Below are 19,690 nucleotides of genomic sequence, written 5' to 3'. Positions count from 1 at the left end.
GATGGCGGCTGCCGGAATTCCTAAGGGGCAGATGGAGGGACAGTCTGGAGTATTCCATTGAAAGTGGCCCCATCCAAAGTCCGGAAGCATCTCTGTAATGAGCTGCCCAGTTTTGAGATTCATTTGTGTGTCTCAAGATCTGTCTTAAGATTTCTCATCAGCCTGATTAATCATAACTGAAACCTCTGAAAATTTTTGGATGATGAACTTTGGTGGGTCATCATGGTTGGAAATGTAATAAAAATAAAACTTGGTTTCCTCACTACTATTATAAAACAGCGACTATAAACAGCATTTTACATTAATAATATATTTCATTTAGAAGACAGATTATTTGATTATGCACAGTATATTTCTAGTTGCAAGCTTAAAATATTCATGTTCAGAGGGGGAAAAGTATATACGGCATATGCTAAGCTGGATAGTATCGTTCTGGGAAGTGGGATTATAGGTGCGTTTTTCTTTTTTTCTGTACTTTGAAATGTTTTATTATACACAAGCATTATTTTGGGAAAAAAGAAAAGTAAACACTTAAGTCGACTCCTAAGGATATAAGGATATTTTGTGCAATTGAAAATTGTGAAATATATTGGATTTCTTTCCAAAGTCTAGCCTATGCTGTCTAATACCATAGCCACCATATAAAGAGATACTTTAAGTGGTATTTAAATTCATTAAAAGAAAGGCAATTTATTAACTATGTAACTCCTAGGTCATATTAGCCATGTTCTTACTTTCACTTGCTGCATTTTGACCTTTAGCATAAGACAAGTGATATGTAGTCCTGGGCGAGAGAGGGACTCTGGCCTCTGGACTCTGTGATCAAAAAGTAGAACTGTTTCCTGTGGCATAAAAGAGGATGTACACGGGAGCTGGCGATGTAATGCAAAGGTTAAGGTGTTTGCCTTGCATGAGTCCTACTCTGCTTTAATCCCTGATTAAATCCCACTGTATATGGTCCCCCAAACACCACCAGAGGTGACCCCTGAGCAGGAGGAAGCCTTGAGCACCACCAGGTGTGACCCAACCCTCCTGCCCACACCAAACTTGGATACACATCACATGCAGAGAAAATAAATCAGTGACTAAACTCAATAAAGCAAAATTTTTTACTGTAATGCTAATCAATGGTTCCCAGACAGGAAGGGAAAAAGATGAAAGGGGACAATTGTACTGTGACAGATCAAATTGGATTTTCATACCGACTCAATGTAGTAACTGCATGTGTTGACTTTTAATGATGTACACCTAAAACCCATATAATGTTATGATGTGGCATATCTTCATTAAAAAAATGAGAAGAAAAAAATTGACAGCTACCACTTGCCATGTACTCCTCATTACCAGTTCCTTTTATGTATCTCACCAGCTAGTAAGCTGCAAGGACCCAAAACTGGGCCTACTGACCCCTAACACATGGGGACATGCACTAGATCACACTATTACTAGCTTCTTCACAAAATAAAATCTCCCAGTTGATATTCATTCCAATATAATTTCATAGACTTTTTTAGTTAGTTCCAGGAATCAAATATAGCCTCCCACATGCAAAACATGTGACCCAGCCCTCAAGTTTTGGTGTTTTTTTTATTTGTTTTGGGGTCACATTGTCAGTGTTCAGGGCTTACTCCTGGCTCTGCATTAGAGGATCACTCCTGGGGGGATCAGGGGACTATAAGTCCTGAATATACAAAACCAAATAAGAGACGTTTCCCTATACCAAGGGAGTCAGAGTTCAAGACAGCTAGATGTACGAGGTAGCATGATAGCACAAAATAAAGGAAGGGTATTTTGGAGGATCTGGAAATGCTGCACACATCCACATGTGCATGAGTTAGGGCTTGACACACATGAGCCAAACCCCACATGGGCGTTTCTTTCATTGTCTCAATTTTCCCCCTACTTTTGAGGACAAGGTTAGACTCCCTTTTGGATATGCAGTAGATCCTTAACCCAATACTGTTACTGCTTCTTAGCTTCTTGTGCAGTAGTTCAACTCTTCATCTGAACCAGTTTTGCGGTTGGGTTCTGTGCATATAAAATAATTTGAAATCATCAAAGAAAAATAAAAGACTTTTTTTTTCATTTTTAAGATTTAGTCAGCAATTCCATTTTGGATTGGATAAAAGTCAGTGATTGAATGGATCTTTTCTCCACCAGTTGTGCTAGAAATTAACCCAGGTTAAGGACTTGAAGTTCCTGTTTCTACAAATGTATTCTGCTCTTGTGTTTTAACAGATGCAATGCTCTTGGTGGCTGAGCGCCTGGAAGGACCGTTCAACATTGAGTCAGTCATGGACCCTATAGATGTCAAGATCTCCGAAGCCATTATGAACATGCAAGAAAACAGCATGCAGGTGTCTGCAAAGGTATTTGCATTAGTCATCCATCTACTAATGAGGAAAGTGCAGTCACATGAAAATGAAGTAACTAGATATGGCGGCTGGGATTATAAAGTCTCATATGTTGTCAGTGAGTTTTTTCTGTCAAACCACAAATTTGCTACTTCATTAAAAACGTCTAACAAAATGGCATTGAGAAAGGAAGCAATCTTTTAGTTCACAACTACTCAATCATGAAAAAATTATTGGCTGTTAAAAAGTTTCCCAGCGCCTCAAGTCTATTGAGGCTAATCCCCCACATTTGTAAGCAATTTGGGGGGATTCTTTTTACTATTCAGAGTTTCTGCACAACCTCACCCTGTTCGCTCTCTAGTGACTTCTAATTATATCTTCAGCTGTGAAAAGCAGGCCAGCCTTCTGTAGGTTCGATGGTAACTCATTGAACATTCCTGCTGGCTTTCTTGTTTAAGATCATGGCATAACCTTCATTAATGAATCTTCAGGGGTGAATGTGCCTTTGTCTGAAGTCAAGCAGACATGAAAAGGGGAAAAAATGGCACCTTTTTTATTAATCAGATGAGACAGAGCTTTTTGGGTCTGCAGCTGCAGAATATAAGTACCAGGTGAACCCTTTTGATTTGTGCCCACCTGGTGGAAGATAAACATGAACCACCTTCAACAAAATTGAGACATTTGCAATGAGCCAGCGTATTCCTTCATCACCCCTTTTCACACACCTAAAACCCTACACCATGCCCTTCTATTCCTCTCCCAGTCATGAAACATTTACTGAATCTCTGTCCTTCCTTGTAACCTGTTGACTGAATGTGCATTTTAATTGAAACTCATTCACAGAAAAATATGTCCGGCACAAAGGTGTTTGTTTACCTTTATTTTTTATCTTTGCAAAAGAGATTTCAAGCCAACCAAGAAGGAGGGAGTGAGGAAAAATTGCAGAGCAGAGGAGAAAAGCCATGGAATCCCATGAAATCCCCTTGGCTGAGAGGAAGATGAAGCAGATTTGGTGTTTTCAGGGGGATAGGAATGGTGGTGGGGGGGGGGAAAGATGAGAAGGAATCTTACCTGTGTTCCTTGTCTCCTTGGGAGAGTTTCCCAGTCCTAGATTTGAGTTCTCATGGGCCTCTGACTTTTAAAGGAAGATGTTCCAAATTGCCATCTCCTGGGTCAGAGTCATGTTACAAAGATTAAGACACTGACAGCCTTGCATGAGCTAAACCCAATTCCATGTCTAGAACTACAGATGATCTCCTGAGCCCCAGCATGAGTGATCCCTGGGCCCAGAACCAGGAGTAAGCCCTGAGCACTAGCAGATGTGCCCCCTTCCCACAGAAAACAAATTAAAAGTAATTACCATCTCCTGTTGGGGTAATAGCACATTTGGGGCATCTGTGAGAAGAGGTATTGCTATTTATGCAAAAATCGCAATCATCTCTTCCTTGCCTAGAAACGAACTAACCTTGCTTTGAGAGGCAGAATATTCCAGGTGCTTGGGTAACCAGATGCTACGGTGATTGATATTCAAAAGCTGTTGTAGCACAAAGGGCAGGAAAAGCACAGACATGATTGTGGTTTTCAACCAACAGTCAGAAGCCGAGATTTCTACTGGTGTGAGCCTGCAAGTACAAGTCAAGAGAACCTACTAAAACTTCCATTACAAAGAATGTGGGTGAAACATTTCTGTGAACTTTTCCAATAGTCATAATGGGTTTATTTTTAAAAGATTTTCTTCGTGAGAAAGATCGCCATCAAGTGAGAGCTCATCTGAGGAATATGACAAAGAGTATGACAAAATACTAAGACTAAAATGTTAAATGAGATCACAACAAAGAAAGTGTATCAGGTGGCCTTGGCATAGAGAAAGGGATAGAGAGTATGAAGAGCTTTGAGGGTCTGAGGGAAAGAAAGCTTGGAGGCAAACTCCATTAAAGAATAGGCCTCGGGGCTGGAGAGATAGCATAGCGGGTAGGGCATTTGCCTTGCACGCGACTGACCCGGGTTCAATTCCCAGCATCCCATATGGTCCCCTGAACACTGCCAGGAGTAACTCCTGAGTGCAGAGCCAGGAGTAACCTCTGTGCATCACCAGATGTGACCCAAAAAGCAAAAAAAAAAAAAAAAAAATTTAATTAAAAAAACAAAATTAAATAAAGAATAGGCCTCATGAGCTGGAGGAGAAGGCAGCTGAAATAGAGTAAATCAAAGATGGTTGGAGGGATCTCTTGGGATAGGAGATGTGTGATGAAGGTAGATAAAGGACCAAACGTGACAGCCTCTCAGTATCTATATTGCAAACCATAATGCCCAAAAGTAGAGAGAGAGTATGGAGGAAATTGTCAGCCATAGAGGCAGGGGGAGGAGTGGGAGATAGGGGATACTGGGACATTGGTGGTGCATTGGTGGAGAGATGGGTATTCGATCATTGTATGACTGAAACTCAAACATGAAAGCTTTGTAACTGTATCTCACGATGATTCAATAAAAAGAAAAAAGCTTGATTGAGGAAAAACCAATATCAGCTCTTAATGTAATAGAAAGGCAAAAAGTAATTGAAATTTACATCATGTCACAGAAAAAAAAAATTGGATTTGTTGACAGGAAATATATATTCTTTAATGGTTTAATTTCATTGATAGAATAGAATTTGAAATATGTCCTGTCATTGTGTAAAACACTTCCCTGAGATGATGGATAAACTCTTCATAATGTCTAATAATGATAGCCATGATCAACTTTCTAGCTATGAGCTAGACAATAGGGATTTTTCCCCCTTTTTTGGAACACTTATACCCTATTGCTAAATAGTTTCATCCAACAAGGACGTTCTAGATTTCTAAATTCTGATGGAGTGTTTTCCTGGCCAAAGACTTTGTTTATATAATTATAATACTGTTTGTTTATATTAATTATAAAATTAATATATAATTTTTTGAGATGAAGCTATTTTCTTATTTCCAGATAAGGAAATCAAGGCTTAGGAAAAACTAAGAAACTAACCAAGGGTTTCTGTGGCTTCCTGGAGCACATATAGGCTATCTGGTTCTGAAGTCCACATTTCCATCACCTCATTTAAATGACGGGGTTGCCTCTGGTGCTAATCTCACACAAAGGTGGAGGGTTGGCAAAAGTCTGCAAAATAAGTCGACTACTTAGAAAAGGTTCAGTGGTCTTCCATACAACATACAGAAGAAGGTTAGGAAATACAGCTGGCCAAGCCAACAGAACTCAAGTTGTCAGTCTTACTGTCTGATTCCCTTTGAAATTTTACCTAGTACTCCCCACCATGCTCAATTCTAAGTTCTGATGCAATATTTATCCAGTCTGATCATGCATTATTTCCAAACTTTCCTAGAGGACTAACAGTACAAAGTAGGAGCCAGAGAGCTAGTAAAGGGGACTGGGCATTTGCCTTGCATGTGTCCAATAAGGGTTTGATTCTTAGCATCCCAGATGGTCCCCCAAGCTCAGAGCCAGGAGAAAGCCCTGAATACCCCTGGGTATGGCCCAAAATCCAAAAATAAATCACTTAATCACTTAACTTCCCGTTAGTTGTCGATCTGCTCGAGCGGGCGCCAGTAATGTCTCCATTTGTCCCTGTCGCGTGCTAGTGTAGCCCAATGGCATCTGTTCGCTCTGGGAACATGAAGAGCCTCAAACCGATCGTTCATGATCTTGATGAAAAAGTCTGACCATCTGGTAGGTGGGCGGTCACGCGGTCTTTTGACATCCCGTGGAATCCAGTCAGTAACAGCTCTAGTCCAGCAGTCATCTTTAAATCTCATTATGTGACCAGCCCATCTGATTTTTTTTTTATTTATTTATTGAATCACTGTGGGAAAGGTTACAAAGCTTTCAGGTTTATGTCTCAGTCATGCAAATATCAAACACATTTCCCTTTACCAATACTTATTTTTTACCATGAAGAACCCCAATAAAACCCCACCCCCCCACCCCTCCCCGTCCCTGTGAGGCAGATGAATTCTAGTTAACACTCTATCTGCTTTGATTAGATTCATTGTTTCAATAAAAGATTCACTACTATTATTTAGAGTTTACCCCCCCCCCAAATCAGACATGCTGAAAAAGCATTGTGAAGTGATTTGCTTTCTACGGCTGGGTTCAAGAATTAAATGTTGGTTTTGGATTTCTGCTCTTTTACCTATTGACCCTGGAAGTATTTCTACTGAAAGTCAGATAGTTAAGAAATTGGTTTCTGTGTTCTGAAGTCCTGGCCGTGCTGGAGAGCCGCTCGCGGGGGGCAACCGGTGGCCTCGGTAGGGCGTAAAGGGCGGAGCGAAACGCCCTCCTTCCCATGAGGTTTTAGTCGCCCCCACACTCCCGGCTCATACCTGCTGTCCACAAGGCTCCCATGTGGCCGCCATCTTTCTTTCCAGAGAGGAGAGGGCGAATGGGGCAACACCCTTTCCCCTCCGGCAGACTTGATGCAGCCCATCTGATTTTTGACACCTTGGCAAATGAGACAGCGTCCCTGATTCTTGATCATCGATGGATGTTGGAAATCCGGATTCTTTCTCTCATTTAAGTGAAATGTGATATTCCAAGCATAGCTCTTTCAATTCTTCTTTGGGAGACCTGAATAGCGTTCTTTGGGAGACCTGAATAGTGTTCTCATCCTGTTTGCGTAGGACCCAGGTCTTAATGCAGGAAGAATAGTGGAATCAAAGAGATGTGCCCGGAGCCGGAGGTTCTTCGTCCTCTTAGTTATTTATTCCATGTTCTTGAAGGCGTTCCAAGCCGCTCTCTTCCTCCTGCACAGCTCTGGTGCCAGGTCATTTGTCATGTTGACCTCTCGACCTAGGTACACATAGCTGTTGCATTTGGAGATGGTCGTTCCGTTGAGAGCGAATGGGGCATCAGGAACGAGGCTGTTTCTCATAAACATTGTCTTCGTAAGATTCAGCTGTAGTCTTACCTTTCCACACTCACGGTCAAAGTCAGCCAGCATTTGTGCCGCTTGGCTGATGTTTGGTGTTATTAAAACAATGTCATCAGCAAAGCAGAGGTGGTGTAGTTGCCGACCATCTATCTTCACTCCCATTCCTTCCCATTCCAGTCATCGCATGATGTTCTCGAGGGTGGCACTGAAGAGTTTCGGTGAAATGGTATCACCCTGCCGAACCCCTCTCTTGACATCAATGATTACTTCTTTGTAGAATGGTGAGATCCTGGTAGTGAATCCACAATACAGCTCATGGAGGATCCTGATGTATTGGGCTTGAATGCCCTGATTGGCTAGGGCTTCAATGACCGCTTCCGTCTCAACAGAATCAAAGGCCTTCTTTAAATCAATGAACTTTAAACAGAGTGGCATCTTGAACTCCCAAGAAACCTCAATGAGCTTGGTTATCATGTGGATATGGTCAATGGTGCTGAATCCTTTGCGGAACCCGGCTTGCTCGCATGATTGTCCTTCATCTAGTGTTCTGCCAATCCTATTTAGGATGACTCGAGTGAACAACTTGTAGATGACAGACAATAGGCAGATCGAGCGATAGTTGCCAATGTCATGGATGTCTCCTTTCTTGAACAGTAGTACGGTCCTGCTGGTTTTCCATTGGGATGGAACCTTGCATTCAGACAGGTAGCATGTGAAGAGCCGAGCCAGTGTATTGATGAGTACTGACAGCAGGTTCTTCAGGTGTTCAGGTCTGACCTTGTCTGGGCCGGGTGCTGTTTGTTTCTTTACCGACGAAATGGCGTGTCGGATTTTGGAAGGAAGAACGTTGGGAATGACATATCCATCCTGTGGAATTTGGTATGTCGGCAAGTGGACATGGCTATCAAAGAGATTTGAGTAGAAGTCATGGATAATCTTCTCCATTGCCGTTCTGGAGTATGTGATGGATGCTGCTCTTCTCTCTTTGAGGTCTTCCTTGATCGCATCTCTACACTGCTTCGCGAGCTCTGATGTTAGCTTGCGTTTGCCTGAGGCATGCGCCAAACCATGCTGGCAAATAAAAAATAAATAAATAAATAAGAACATTTATTCATTTATAAAAATAGTACAAAGTTTTATTGTTCCGCCCTTTTTTATTTATTTATTTATATTTTAAATTTTTATTAGTGAGACACCATGAGGTACAGTAGTAGACTTACAAATTTTTGTGCTTGGGTTTCAATTATACAATGATCAAGTACCCATCCCTCCACCAGTGCCCATTTTCCACCACCACGGATCTTAGTATCCCTCCCACCCCCATCCCCCCATCCCACCTTGCCTCTGTGGCAGGACATGCCCTTTTGTTCTCTCTCTCCTTTTGGGTGTTGTGGTTTGCAAAAGAGGCAATAAGTGGCAATCATGTTTGGTCTATAGTCTACTTTCAGCATACAAAGAAACTTTGGTACATTTACACAATGGAGTACCATGCAGCTGTTAGAAAAGATGAAGTCATGAAATTTACATACAAGTGGCACTACATGGAAAGTATCATGTATTTTTTTTATAATTTATTTATTTATTGAATCACTGTGGGAAAAGTTACAGAGCTTTCAGGTTTAGGTCTCAGTCATGTAAATATCAAACACATTTCCCTTTACCAATACTTATTTTTTACCACGAACCCCAATAGAACCCCACCTCCCACCCCTCCCCATTCCTGTGAGGCAGATGAGTTCTAAGTTAACACTCTATCTACTTTGACTAGATTCATTGTTTCAATAAAAGATGCACCATTATTATTTAGAGTTTACCCCCCACCCCCGATCAGACATGCTGAAAAAGCGTTGTGAAATGATTTGCTTTCTCAGCTGGGTTCAAGAATTAAATGTTGTTGCGTGACCGCTATCGCAGCCGCACAGTTTTGGATTTCTGCTATTTTACTTATTAACCCTGGAAGTATTTCTACTGAGAGTCAGATAATTAAGAGATTGGTCTCTGTGCTCTGGAGTCGTGGCCGTGCCGGAGAGCCGCTCGTGGGGGGCAACTGGTGACCTCGGTAGGGCGTGAAGGACAGGCCGGAACGCCCCCCTTCCCATGAGGTTTTTGTCACCCCCAACTCCCGGCTCATACCTGCTGTCCACAAGGCTCCCATGCGGCCGCCATCTTTCTTTCCAGAGCTCATGTATTTTTTTGACCTGAGAACAAAAGGTAAACACATCACAGTTCCAGACAGGAAACTTTCCCTCCCTAATTTCTTCTTATTGTATCTCTAGAAGGGAGTCCTAACTTTTTGTACCTAATCATTGGGACCCTGAATTAATGGGATTTATAAACCAGTGAAAAAGATTTATTGTCACCATGGTCACTTTCCAATCTTAACTTAAATCTGTTTTCATAAATACTGTCGGGCTCTTTTGCTTCTCCTGTGGCACCATAGCTGATTGTTTGGGTCTGAGGCACCCCTGACATTCTTTTCAAAAAATAAAAAAACCTGGACCACACCAACTTGTAGATCAAGTTAAAATATTTTTTTGTGATAACATTATAGCACTACTTTTAAACTCTTGATTTCCATGTCCTTGACACAATGTTATTTTTATATCTTAATGTGTATTTTAATAGCACTGTAGCACTGTCCTCCCGTTGTTCATCAATTTTCTTGAGTGGGCAACAGTAACGTCTCTATTGTGAGACTTGTTACTGTTTTGACTTATCAAATATGCCATGGGGAGCTTATCAGGCTCTGCCCTGCAGGCGGGATACACTCAGTAGCTTGCCGGGCTCTCCAAGAGCAATGAAAGAATGGAGCACGGGTTAGCCGCGTGCAAGGCAAACACCCTACACTCATATATTTTATGCATTCTAATTTTAAAGACAGGGAGTCATAGCATATTCAAGTTTCTCTTAGTTCTTTTTGGACATGTCATCACCAAGTAACAATGACAATGATCCTGGCTACTAGTGGATGAGCTGCTACTATTTTCATTCAACAAATAGGGAATGTGTCCTCACTATGTAACCAGCAGCAGGGAGAGAATAGAAGACAAAACATTCTCTGATCCCCTGTCAATCTTTTGCTAGGGATCCTAAATATTTATTCCCAAGCCTCTCTGCAGTCTTGTAAAGCATATATTTCCTTGACTTTTCAATAAAGACTGTGAAATTAAATAGCTTGAGATAGCTGAAAGCATACAACTAACAAGTGATAGAGCTGGGCTTGCAGCCCAGAACCTTCTGATCCAAAGACAAAGGTATTCCCAGCACACCATCATTTCCTCAAAAGTATCTTCCCACCAGCACCAGAGATACTGTAGTGTGTGTGTGTGTGTGTGTGTGGGGGGGGGGGGGGGATATTCACCATCCCTGCAAGGGTGACTGCCTAAATTATACTACAAGGAACCTACTGAAATAGGTATTATGACACATGATGTTGGCATTACCAGTACCAACCAAGCAATCAAGCTTATTACATTCACCAATTTCACAATCTTCATCAAAGATAAGAAACTGCCCTTGGGGCCAGAGAGATAGTATAAACGTAAGACCTTGCATGTGGCCAATCCCAATTCAAATTTCTAGCACTGCCTATAGTCCCTTGAGCACTGTCAGGGATCATTGTTGAGAACAGAGCCAGGAATAACCCCTAGCACAACTAGGTGTACCCTCCTCAAACACACACACACATACATGCACACACACACACACACACACACACACACACTACAAAGACACAATACAAAGAAAGCAACCTTCCTCTCCTCCTCATCTGTCACACACACAAAACAAAGCAGCTCTAAAGATTACAGGTTTGTAGAAATTCCCAGAGGGAAGTGATTATCCAACTTGCTGAGTCTCTTGCCTGTGAATTTTGGAAGTGTTGATAATCTTCTTGCCGCCCTATCAGGGAAGATGAAACTGAGCTCTCTCAATGTAATTTACTGTATTAAGAATAATTTCAGACCTAATCCAGGAAAAGATTGGTTTGTCAGATATAATCTAAATTAAGAAGGAAGACTTATTAAATTCCAATTGAAGCCATTCATTCAGTTAATACTTATTATAGACGAGGGTAGAACCCATCACCGAAGAGAAGATGGCCTTCATCCAGCTGCTTAATTTTCTTCAGACAATTCTTTCCAAATCTATAGCTCAAATGAAGTTTTTTTAAAAAGTTACTGAGAGTGGAAAAGAAAATTTAATAATTTCTGCCTCTGTCTGATGAGTCTTAGTTTCCTCATCTGTAAAATGAGAACCGGTTTGATGTTCCTTCTATACTTCCAAATGATTACAGTTTTAGGGACATTATCTCTTCGCTAATTAATACATTTCTATTGCTAACATCTAGATGACTCTCTAGATATTTCTCCCTTTCAAAGCACTAGGGTGTAAATCATAGCATGAGGAAATGATAAACATAAAATACCATCTTTCAGATGTCATTGTGTAAAATACAGTCCAAATAAGTAAATTCTATTTCTGTGCATTTATTTGTCTTTCCTGTCTCTGAATCTCTGAATTTATTATTGTTTATGTATGGTTAATTGGGTGCTTATCCTCTCCCCATACAAGTTATTGAAATCCAGTAGTCTCTTCTTAATTATTCTTTGTGCATCCTGTAGAGGACCATTTTAACATGTCAAATTTTTACGTCAAAGAACAAAATATTTCAGCTGAGTTGAATTCTGAACCTTAAAGTAAAATGTCAGAGAACCCTCAATAATAAGAAATTTTAAATACTTTAAAATGTATTTAAAGTTACCCTTATACTTTGGAAATTAGCATTGACAATAACAGATTAGACTTTTACTTCAGTCAGAAATGGGATTTTTTTGCTAGTTCTATAACCAGTGCTGAATGATCTACCTAAACTTAATTAATTCTCATTAAAAATGTGATGTTAGTTGTCCCTATTCATAGAGTTGAGAATTAAATTATATAATCCATGTAGCATAGACTTCATCAAACCAAAACACTGATAGAAGAGTGAAGCATTTCAATAATGTGTTATTGAAAATGTCTATGCTTTATATGTAAATGCTAAAGACATTACCTGCATATTTTACTCATATATTGGGCTATAAGCTTATTTTTAGCCTGGAATATCAGAAAATCAGGGTGAATACACACACATACACACCACACACACACACACACACACACACACACACCTCTACCTGCATTTAAAATCACTCATGCATGGTGTTATTTTCAATGGCAGAGGGTCACACAAAAGAGACACTTCTTTCTGCCTGGCCTTAAGATATGGGTCAGCACAGTCCAGGAATAAATTCATAGTGAACATTTATCAGAATCAAGCAGACTCAGGGGACGAGCCGGGGGATGGAGATAAGGCCCTCAGACCAAGACTAGTCTGGGCTTGTTGGCCAACATCACAGTTTTAAAGGAATTTCAGAGTCCTCTGTCTTGTCCACATTGCTGGTACATGGAGAGAGTAATCAGCCTGTATCATTGACAAGTGGCTGATCTCAGAGGACAAAAAAGTGGTCAGACTATAAAGCTGTAGGTTCTATTTCTATTCTTCTTTATATTTATTTTTGAAAGAGCAAGTTCTCAATGATTTCTAGATTTGGAATATTTTCTCCTGCAGTTCACTTCAAGTTTCCCATTTTGTCATCAACTTCTAATATATAAGATTCCACCAAGAATATTATAATCTTCTACTTAGACTAGTCCATTAAAAAACAGTGACCTTGAAACATCTTTCATTCTTTGATTTCTTCAAAAATAAAAGAAAGTCAGAATCAATTGCATTCTGGTTTATAATATCATTGGCTAACAAAGCCAGAATTTTCAGATATAGATAGGGAATGAAATAGAGGAACAACATTTTTTCTTTCAAATGAATAAAGGCTTGAGAAAAATGCTTACGATTCACTTAGAGAGTGTGAACCCAAAGAAAAAGGCAACCTAGTTTTAAATTTCCTTACATGTAAAAGGAATAACACACACACACACACACACACACACACACACACACACACATCTTTTGCCTTTTGATAGAGTAAAAGAGTAAAGGCCCTCCCGTTGATCGTCGATTTGCTCGAGCGGGCCCAGTAACGTCTCCATTGGAGACTTTGTTGTTACTGTGTCTGGCATATCGAATACTCTCGGTAGCTTGCCGAGTTCTCCGAGAGGGGCGGAGGAATCGAACTCGGGTCGGCCATGTTGGCCGCTTGTAAGGCGAACGCCCTACCCGCTGTGCTATTTATCTCTAACCTTTGGATATTTTGTTTTGTTTCATTTTTTGTTTTGTTTTTGGGCATACCCAGTGATGCTCAGGGGTTACTCTTAGCTCTGCATTCAGGAATCCCTCCTGGCAGGTTCAGGGACCATATGGGATGCCGGGGATCAAATCAGCCATATACAAGGTTAATGCTGTACCTGCTATGCCATTGCTTTAGTCCAACCTTTGGAGATTTATCTTTAGTCCTTTACCTTAATATCAAGACAAAAGATGGAGAGATTACATCTCATGATACCTACTCAAGAGCAGGTGATTGAAAGTCAATCCCATTTTTCAAATGTAAGAGTCTTCTTAAGAACAAGTCTTCTTGGGTTGGAGCAATAGCACAGCGGGTAGGGTGCCTTGCACACAGCCAACCCAGGCAATTCCCAGCATCCCATATGGTCCCCTGAGCACTGCCAGGAGTAACTCCTTAGTGCATAAGCCAGGAGTAACCCCTGTGCATCACCAGGTGTGACCCAAAAAGAAAAAAAAAAGAGAGATCTTTAAAAAAAAAAAAACGAACAAGTCTTCTTCCAATCTCCTCCTATCTTGGAAAGGAGAATTTGTTTCTTAGAATACACTTCCCTGGGCAGTAGATTACTAAGTTAGAGGAATGAATCACTGCTCAGTACCACAAAGACACAATTACCCAGTTCTTAACACTTCTGCTCAGGTAAAGCTAATCTAATAAGATTTGGTAACTCTAACCAGCTGTTATTTAAACATGCAAAGCAGCTCAGGGATCACTCTTGATGAGGTTCAGGGGACAAAATGTAATGTCAGAGATCAAATCTGTCAGGTGCATGAGAGGTAAGCATCTTATCCCCTGGACTATCTCTTCAGCTTCCATAATCTTTATCAATACGCTTACACCTTAAGACATGCAGAAATTATGAATGCTGACCCCTGCCTACAGCAGTCAAAAATCTGAGTATGACTTTTGACTCTCCCAAACCATAACATAAATACTCAATGAACACATACTATGTGTTTCTAGTATGTTATAATCTTACAATGAAGCTTGCACAACCAGCTGTCTGTGCAGAATGCATGCTAGTTTATAGGGTTTGCCGATGTCTGTGGTGTAAATACTCCCACAGTGCCTAATTTCAAGCTGACAGTGACTGATCTACAAAGTATTGCACCTTAATATGTTGCCCATTATAGACACATCAGCATACATCACCTCAAGAGCAAAGGCATTAGTACAATAATGAGAAATCAGTGTGTTCTGGATATAGTTTTTTCTTTCTTTTTAATATAATTTATATAAATTTTAAATTAGTACAATTCAGTTGGTTTTTAATAATCATTAGAGCTTAATGCAAGAGTCCTGAATCTTTGTGTTCGCATTAGTTATTAAGAGCCACGTCCATCTTCCCTATCATAGGAAACTTTTTTTTACTATTTTTATAGGGAGTTTTCTCTTGCTCTTCTACTATCCCACAAGGAAGCTTCCATCACACGTATCACATTCTTTTGTGATTGTTAGACCTCTAGTCAGAAGCCCCTGAAAACAAGGACATTTCCACTTGGCAGACCCCCAGTCCTTATGTCTGGCATAGTGACATGCAACAACTGTTTGTTGAATGGTGTCTTGAATGAATGATGCCAAGCAAGGCCGATGAAATTTATGTTTGTGCAAATTCTGCAGAGTTCTTAAAGAAATTGCTTTCAACCTTGAAAGCGAGAGCATATGAAAAATCATTTAGCCCAGGCTGCGGGGGTTAGGATTTCTTTCTCTCCACATTCAAAATGTGCTTTGTTTAATTCTTGCAACTCCTCCCTACTTCCCACTTGGGAAAGAAAAAAAATACCAGCAATGAGGCATTCTGCTGTTTAAGGAATGCAAAACCTTCAAGGAAAAAAAAAATCTGGCAAATGGAAAGAATTTGCTGTTATGGAAGGAAGGATGCTAAGAAGTATGCCACCCTTCTAATATATCTGGAAACACGCTGTGTGAGCACCAGGAGAACATTTGTTAAACCTTAACAGTGACAACAGGAACTGGCTTTGGAAAGTTGAAGTCGATGCAAAACAGCAAAAACTGAAATGGATGACTTGACTTGATTCTGTGGAACCCAGAATTCTCTTCACACAGTCCTGAGCCCATCCAGGGAGGAAGTGTTTGCCAGAGAAGCTGGCTCAGGGAGCAATGTAATCAATCTTCAAGGACAAAAAAAAAAGCCTACTTTAGTAGCAAAGGAAAAGAGAGGAAGAGGTGGGAGAAATGAGCCATAAGAATGAAAATCTCTTTTCTTAAAAGGCACGTCATCAAGAAAGTCTGCAAACTACAAAGAGGGAAAATATTAGCATTCAAAAACCTTGATATTAAAAGTCTTTGGGTAGCAAGTACAGGTACAGAGATTTTTATGTCACCAATAAAACATTATTCAAAAGATTTAAGTTTATATTCAGGAAAATGCTTCTTAGGCTACTAGTAGAATACTGTCAGGCACTGGGTAGGGTGGTGAGGGAGGGATGGGGGGGGGGGCCGAGGGGCATGTGCAGGGTGACAATGAGATCTGGTGTCAGGTTAATGATGCCGCTCATCTTACTACTACTTGTGATGGAATATTTTGTGTTTATGTTGGTGCAACAGACCAGAGTATGGCCATGCTGGAGGATTGAGCCCAGGGCTTTTCACCTCTATTCACTAATAACAAGTTGATGTTCCCTTGCACCAGACCCATTTCAACTGCTCATTGAGTTTGGGTCCCCAGTTCTGAGTTGAACCTCAATGAGTATAGATGAGGGTACTAGATACTCTCAGCAGAGTGTTGGATTTGCCACCTACCATTTATATGGCAGTGGGAATGTAGGAAGGACAGTTGAGCAGACAATCACATTGTTTCCAACTAGTCTTGACCTGAGATATGAACCCAGTTATCTCCAGAACTCCTCCAGCTGCCAAAGAGCCAATTCTACCCTATATATCAACTCCTTCCCTCTCTACCTGGATACTGAGGGTTAATGAGCCACTGTTCTCCAATGATCAAAAAAACCCAAACAAACCAGGAGTCCATAGTTATAAGTTATTCATTTAAACTAAGTTATTGATTTGGCTTTGCTTTAATTCAGTGCAATAAATGGAGCGATGGAAATTTCAAATGATTTTTAACTTGGATGTATGATTCACTGTATTTTCTGAAGCCTTAAGAAGAAGTGTTAAGCTTGGATTTTGAAGAGAATTAATTTCTTATCATGATGTATATGAAACACATCATATACCCACCTCAAACATCCAATTAAGTTTCAGTTCTCTTTCATTTCCTATCTTTTCTTTCTTGTTACAGACGTCTATCTGATAATTGCCTTCAACAATTGTTGGGGGGGAGAGAAATTGTAACTGAAAGCTTCATTTCTTCATAATCTTTCATAGTCTTGCAATTGCCTAAAAACAATATGTGCTAGAAACTCTTACAGATTCTGGGATACAGTGATGAGCAAAATGCCAAAGACCTTATTGTCAGAGTGCTTTGATTTTTTTTCTGCATTACTTACTCTGCATAATCCCTCGATTTGATTTGTTCCTGTTATTGTCTTGTTTAATTCCATATTACTTCAGTTAAGATAACACACCTCAATAGTTGGTTCTTTGTATTTTTCCTGGGCCTCTTATTATGTAATTTTCTCAACAACCTTGAGAATTTGGAAAAACATGTCAGTGATGCCAAAGTACACAGGTGTAAGGAGAAAGCTCAAAACTGGAACTGTAAGCTTTGAAACCCTTGTTTGTGACCTTTCTGTTACACCATAGCAATCGCTGATGAAAATAATAACCACACCTGCACAAAGTGGTTGTGGAGCGGTGGAGATGCAGTAGCTACTGTTTTCTTAGGAATAAGCGAGATTGTTTTGAATTCCCCACTCAGTCATCTAATAAACAGATTATTTTTTAACTTTGTGAGAAATGTGAGAAATTAATAAGTAAATAAAAGCCCCCAACTCTCAAAACATCAAGTTCTGTTCAATCTAGGTCACATTCACTGTGTCCTGTAGATAAGATAAATGATCTGAGTTATGTTTTCACATTTCAGAATGGAATATGCATATTGCAATGCCTTTCTCACTATCATACCAGCCCGTGAGTGAAAATGGAGATTGATTTGAAAAGTGAGACCACTGGAAACTGTTACTTGCTTGTTTTTTTTTCTTTGTTCTTCACCTTTGAGTGAAAAGAAACCCTGTGTGGCAGCACAGGTTGGATGCTTGCCTTATACTGAGCCAACCCAGGTTTGATTGCCAGCACCCCATATGGTCCCCTGAGCCCACCAGGAGTGACCCCTGGGCTCAGATCCAGGAGTAAGACCCAAGCATCACTGGGAAGACCCAAATCCTCATTTCCCAAAACCTATAGAACCTACTCTGGGAGAGGGGGGGAAGGTGTGGGTTCCAAGGAGGTAGACTGGCAGCAAAACACACACAGGCATACATAAAGCCCTGGGTTGGGTTCCACCTGTGGCACGTAAGAAAGAAAGAAAGAAAGAAAGAAAGAAAGAAAGAAAGAAAGAAAGAAAGAAAGAAAGAAAGAAAGAAAGAAAGAAAGAAAGAAGAAAGAAAGAGAGAGAGAGGAAGGAAGGAAGGAAGGAAGGAAGGAAGGAAGGAAGGAAGGAAGGAAGGAAGGAAGGAAGGAAGGAGAGAAAGAAAGCAAGATAGAGAGAGTGAAAGAGAAAGAAAGAAAGACAGATAGACAGAGAGAGAAAGAAAGAAAGAAAGAAAGAAAGAAAGAAAGAAAGAAAGAAAGAAAGAAAGAAAGAAAGAAAGAAACAGAGAAAGAGACAGAGAAAGAGAGGCGAGGGAGGGAGGGAGGGAGGGAGGGAGGGAGGGAGGGAGGGAGGGAGGGATATTGCCAATGGAATGGTAAACTGAGGTTGCAAGGAGCGAGAAAAGAGAAGGGACATTGGGAAGGGATGGAGGATGATTAAAATGTTGATGTGGGTGTGGTATAGTAGCAATATAAGTATTAAACAAAAACATGGAAATTACTATAGCCCACATACCTCAACAAAAATAACTGGAAAAATAAATTAAAATTAAAGAAATAATGAAAGAGATCATCAGAGACAGGATTGCGCTGCACTTATTGCTTCTCGGGTTGCCAGGAATGATTTTTGTGAATGTGGACTCAAAATTCAGAGTACAAAGAGATTGACACTGATACCTCTCTTGGAACACTGTGTTCATGTATATGTGTGACGGTAGCACCGGAGTGTTAAGATGCTGTAATAGTCTTAGAGGAAAGCTACTTGTATTCAGTCACCTTCAACTTAGCTCTCAAACACTCAATTCCTCACTCCCTCTCTTTCTCCTTGGACAAAATAAAATGTTTCTTCTTTCAGCTCCTGTCAACTCTTTAATCTCCAAATGCCAAGGTGCTTCTGAGACATTTTAGTAATCCTTTTCAAAAAAAGTATTCACCAGCCAGATATCATGCCCAACTCCACACATTTTGCAATTCAATTTGGTGTAGAAGAGAATTCCTTTGTACATATGGAACATCTGTCTACATTGGGACTTCCAAATAACTGCCCAGAAGGATCTAATTATCTCTTCAATGTTCCTTGGAGGGCAAGAGGTAGGAGGTAAAGCAGATTCTATTTCTGCAAGGAGTAGAGCTAATGATTTCTTTCACTCCGAGGTAGCTTTGCCTGCAACTCTATCCTCTAGAAACTTCTCTTTGGGGAGAGTGGTAAAGAGAAGATCCTTCATGTCCCCAGAAGAGTATTTCTTTTCTCAAATTAAAGGTGCTGGAGGCTGGGGGGCCTCCTGAAGTTCTCTGAGCCAGTGCAATTACATCAATTACATGTGACCCGCTTCTCCCCTTGGCCAGTGAGAACTCCCTTTGCAGGGTCATCCCAGAGTGTCCAGGAACACCAGCCAGTCCTGTGAGACTACTTCTTGGTCCATTCTAAAAGTCTCATAGATCTAAAACTATCTTCTGTTCCTAAGGGTATAATAGAATCTTTGTTTAAAAACCTTCAAAATTCATAATCTGACATGTTGTGACAGATTCTCATGTTGGTTTTATCTGAGTAGCGTTAGTTGTTGCTTCCATAATAATTAAAATCAGATTTCTACACAAAAGACATTTTCTACACAAAAATCTGGCTTCTACACAAAAGACAATTTCTGCACAACAGACATTTTTGAAACAGATAACAGAAAAGCGATGATTAATTC

At 40.3% G+C, this 19,690-nt stretch overlaps 1 protein-coding gene across 2 annotated transcripts in view; it reads left to right on the top strand.

The window, feature by feature from the left end:
• GPC6 (glypican 6) overlaps window positions 1-19,690 on the top strand; it is a 1,218,346-nt gene that overhangs the window by 1,095,317 nt on the left and 103,339 nt on the right. For both annotated transcript variants that reach the window (XM_056109790.1, XM_056109789.1), the window contains exon 5: window positions 2,239-2,369. In XM_056109790.1, coding sequence (XP_055965765.1) covers window positions 2,239-2,369 — 131 coding nt within the window. The remainder of the gene's footprint in view (window positions 1-2,238; window positions 2,370-19,690) is intronic.

Source organism: Sorex fumeus, unplaced genomic scaffold (assembly GCF_029834395.1).
Source record: "Sorex fumeus unplaced genomic scaffold, SorFum_2.1 ptg000008l, whole genome shotgun sequence".
NCBI lineage: Eukaryota > Metazoa > Chordata > Mammalia > Eulipotyphla > Soricidae > Sorex > Sorex fumeus.
The sequence above is the reverse complement of the archived record's forward strand: the minus strand, read 5'-3'. Positions and strand labels throughout refer to the sequence as shown.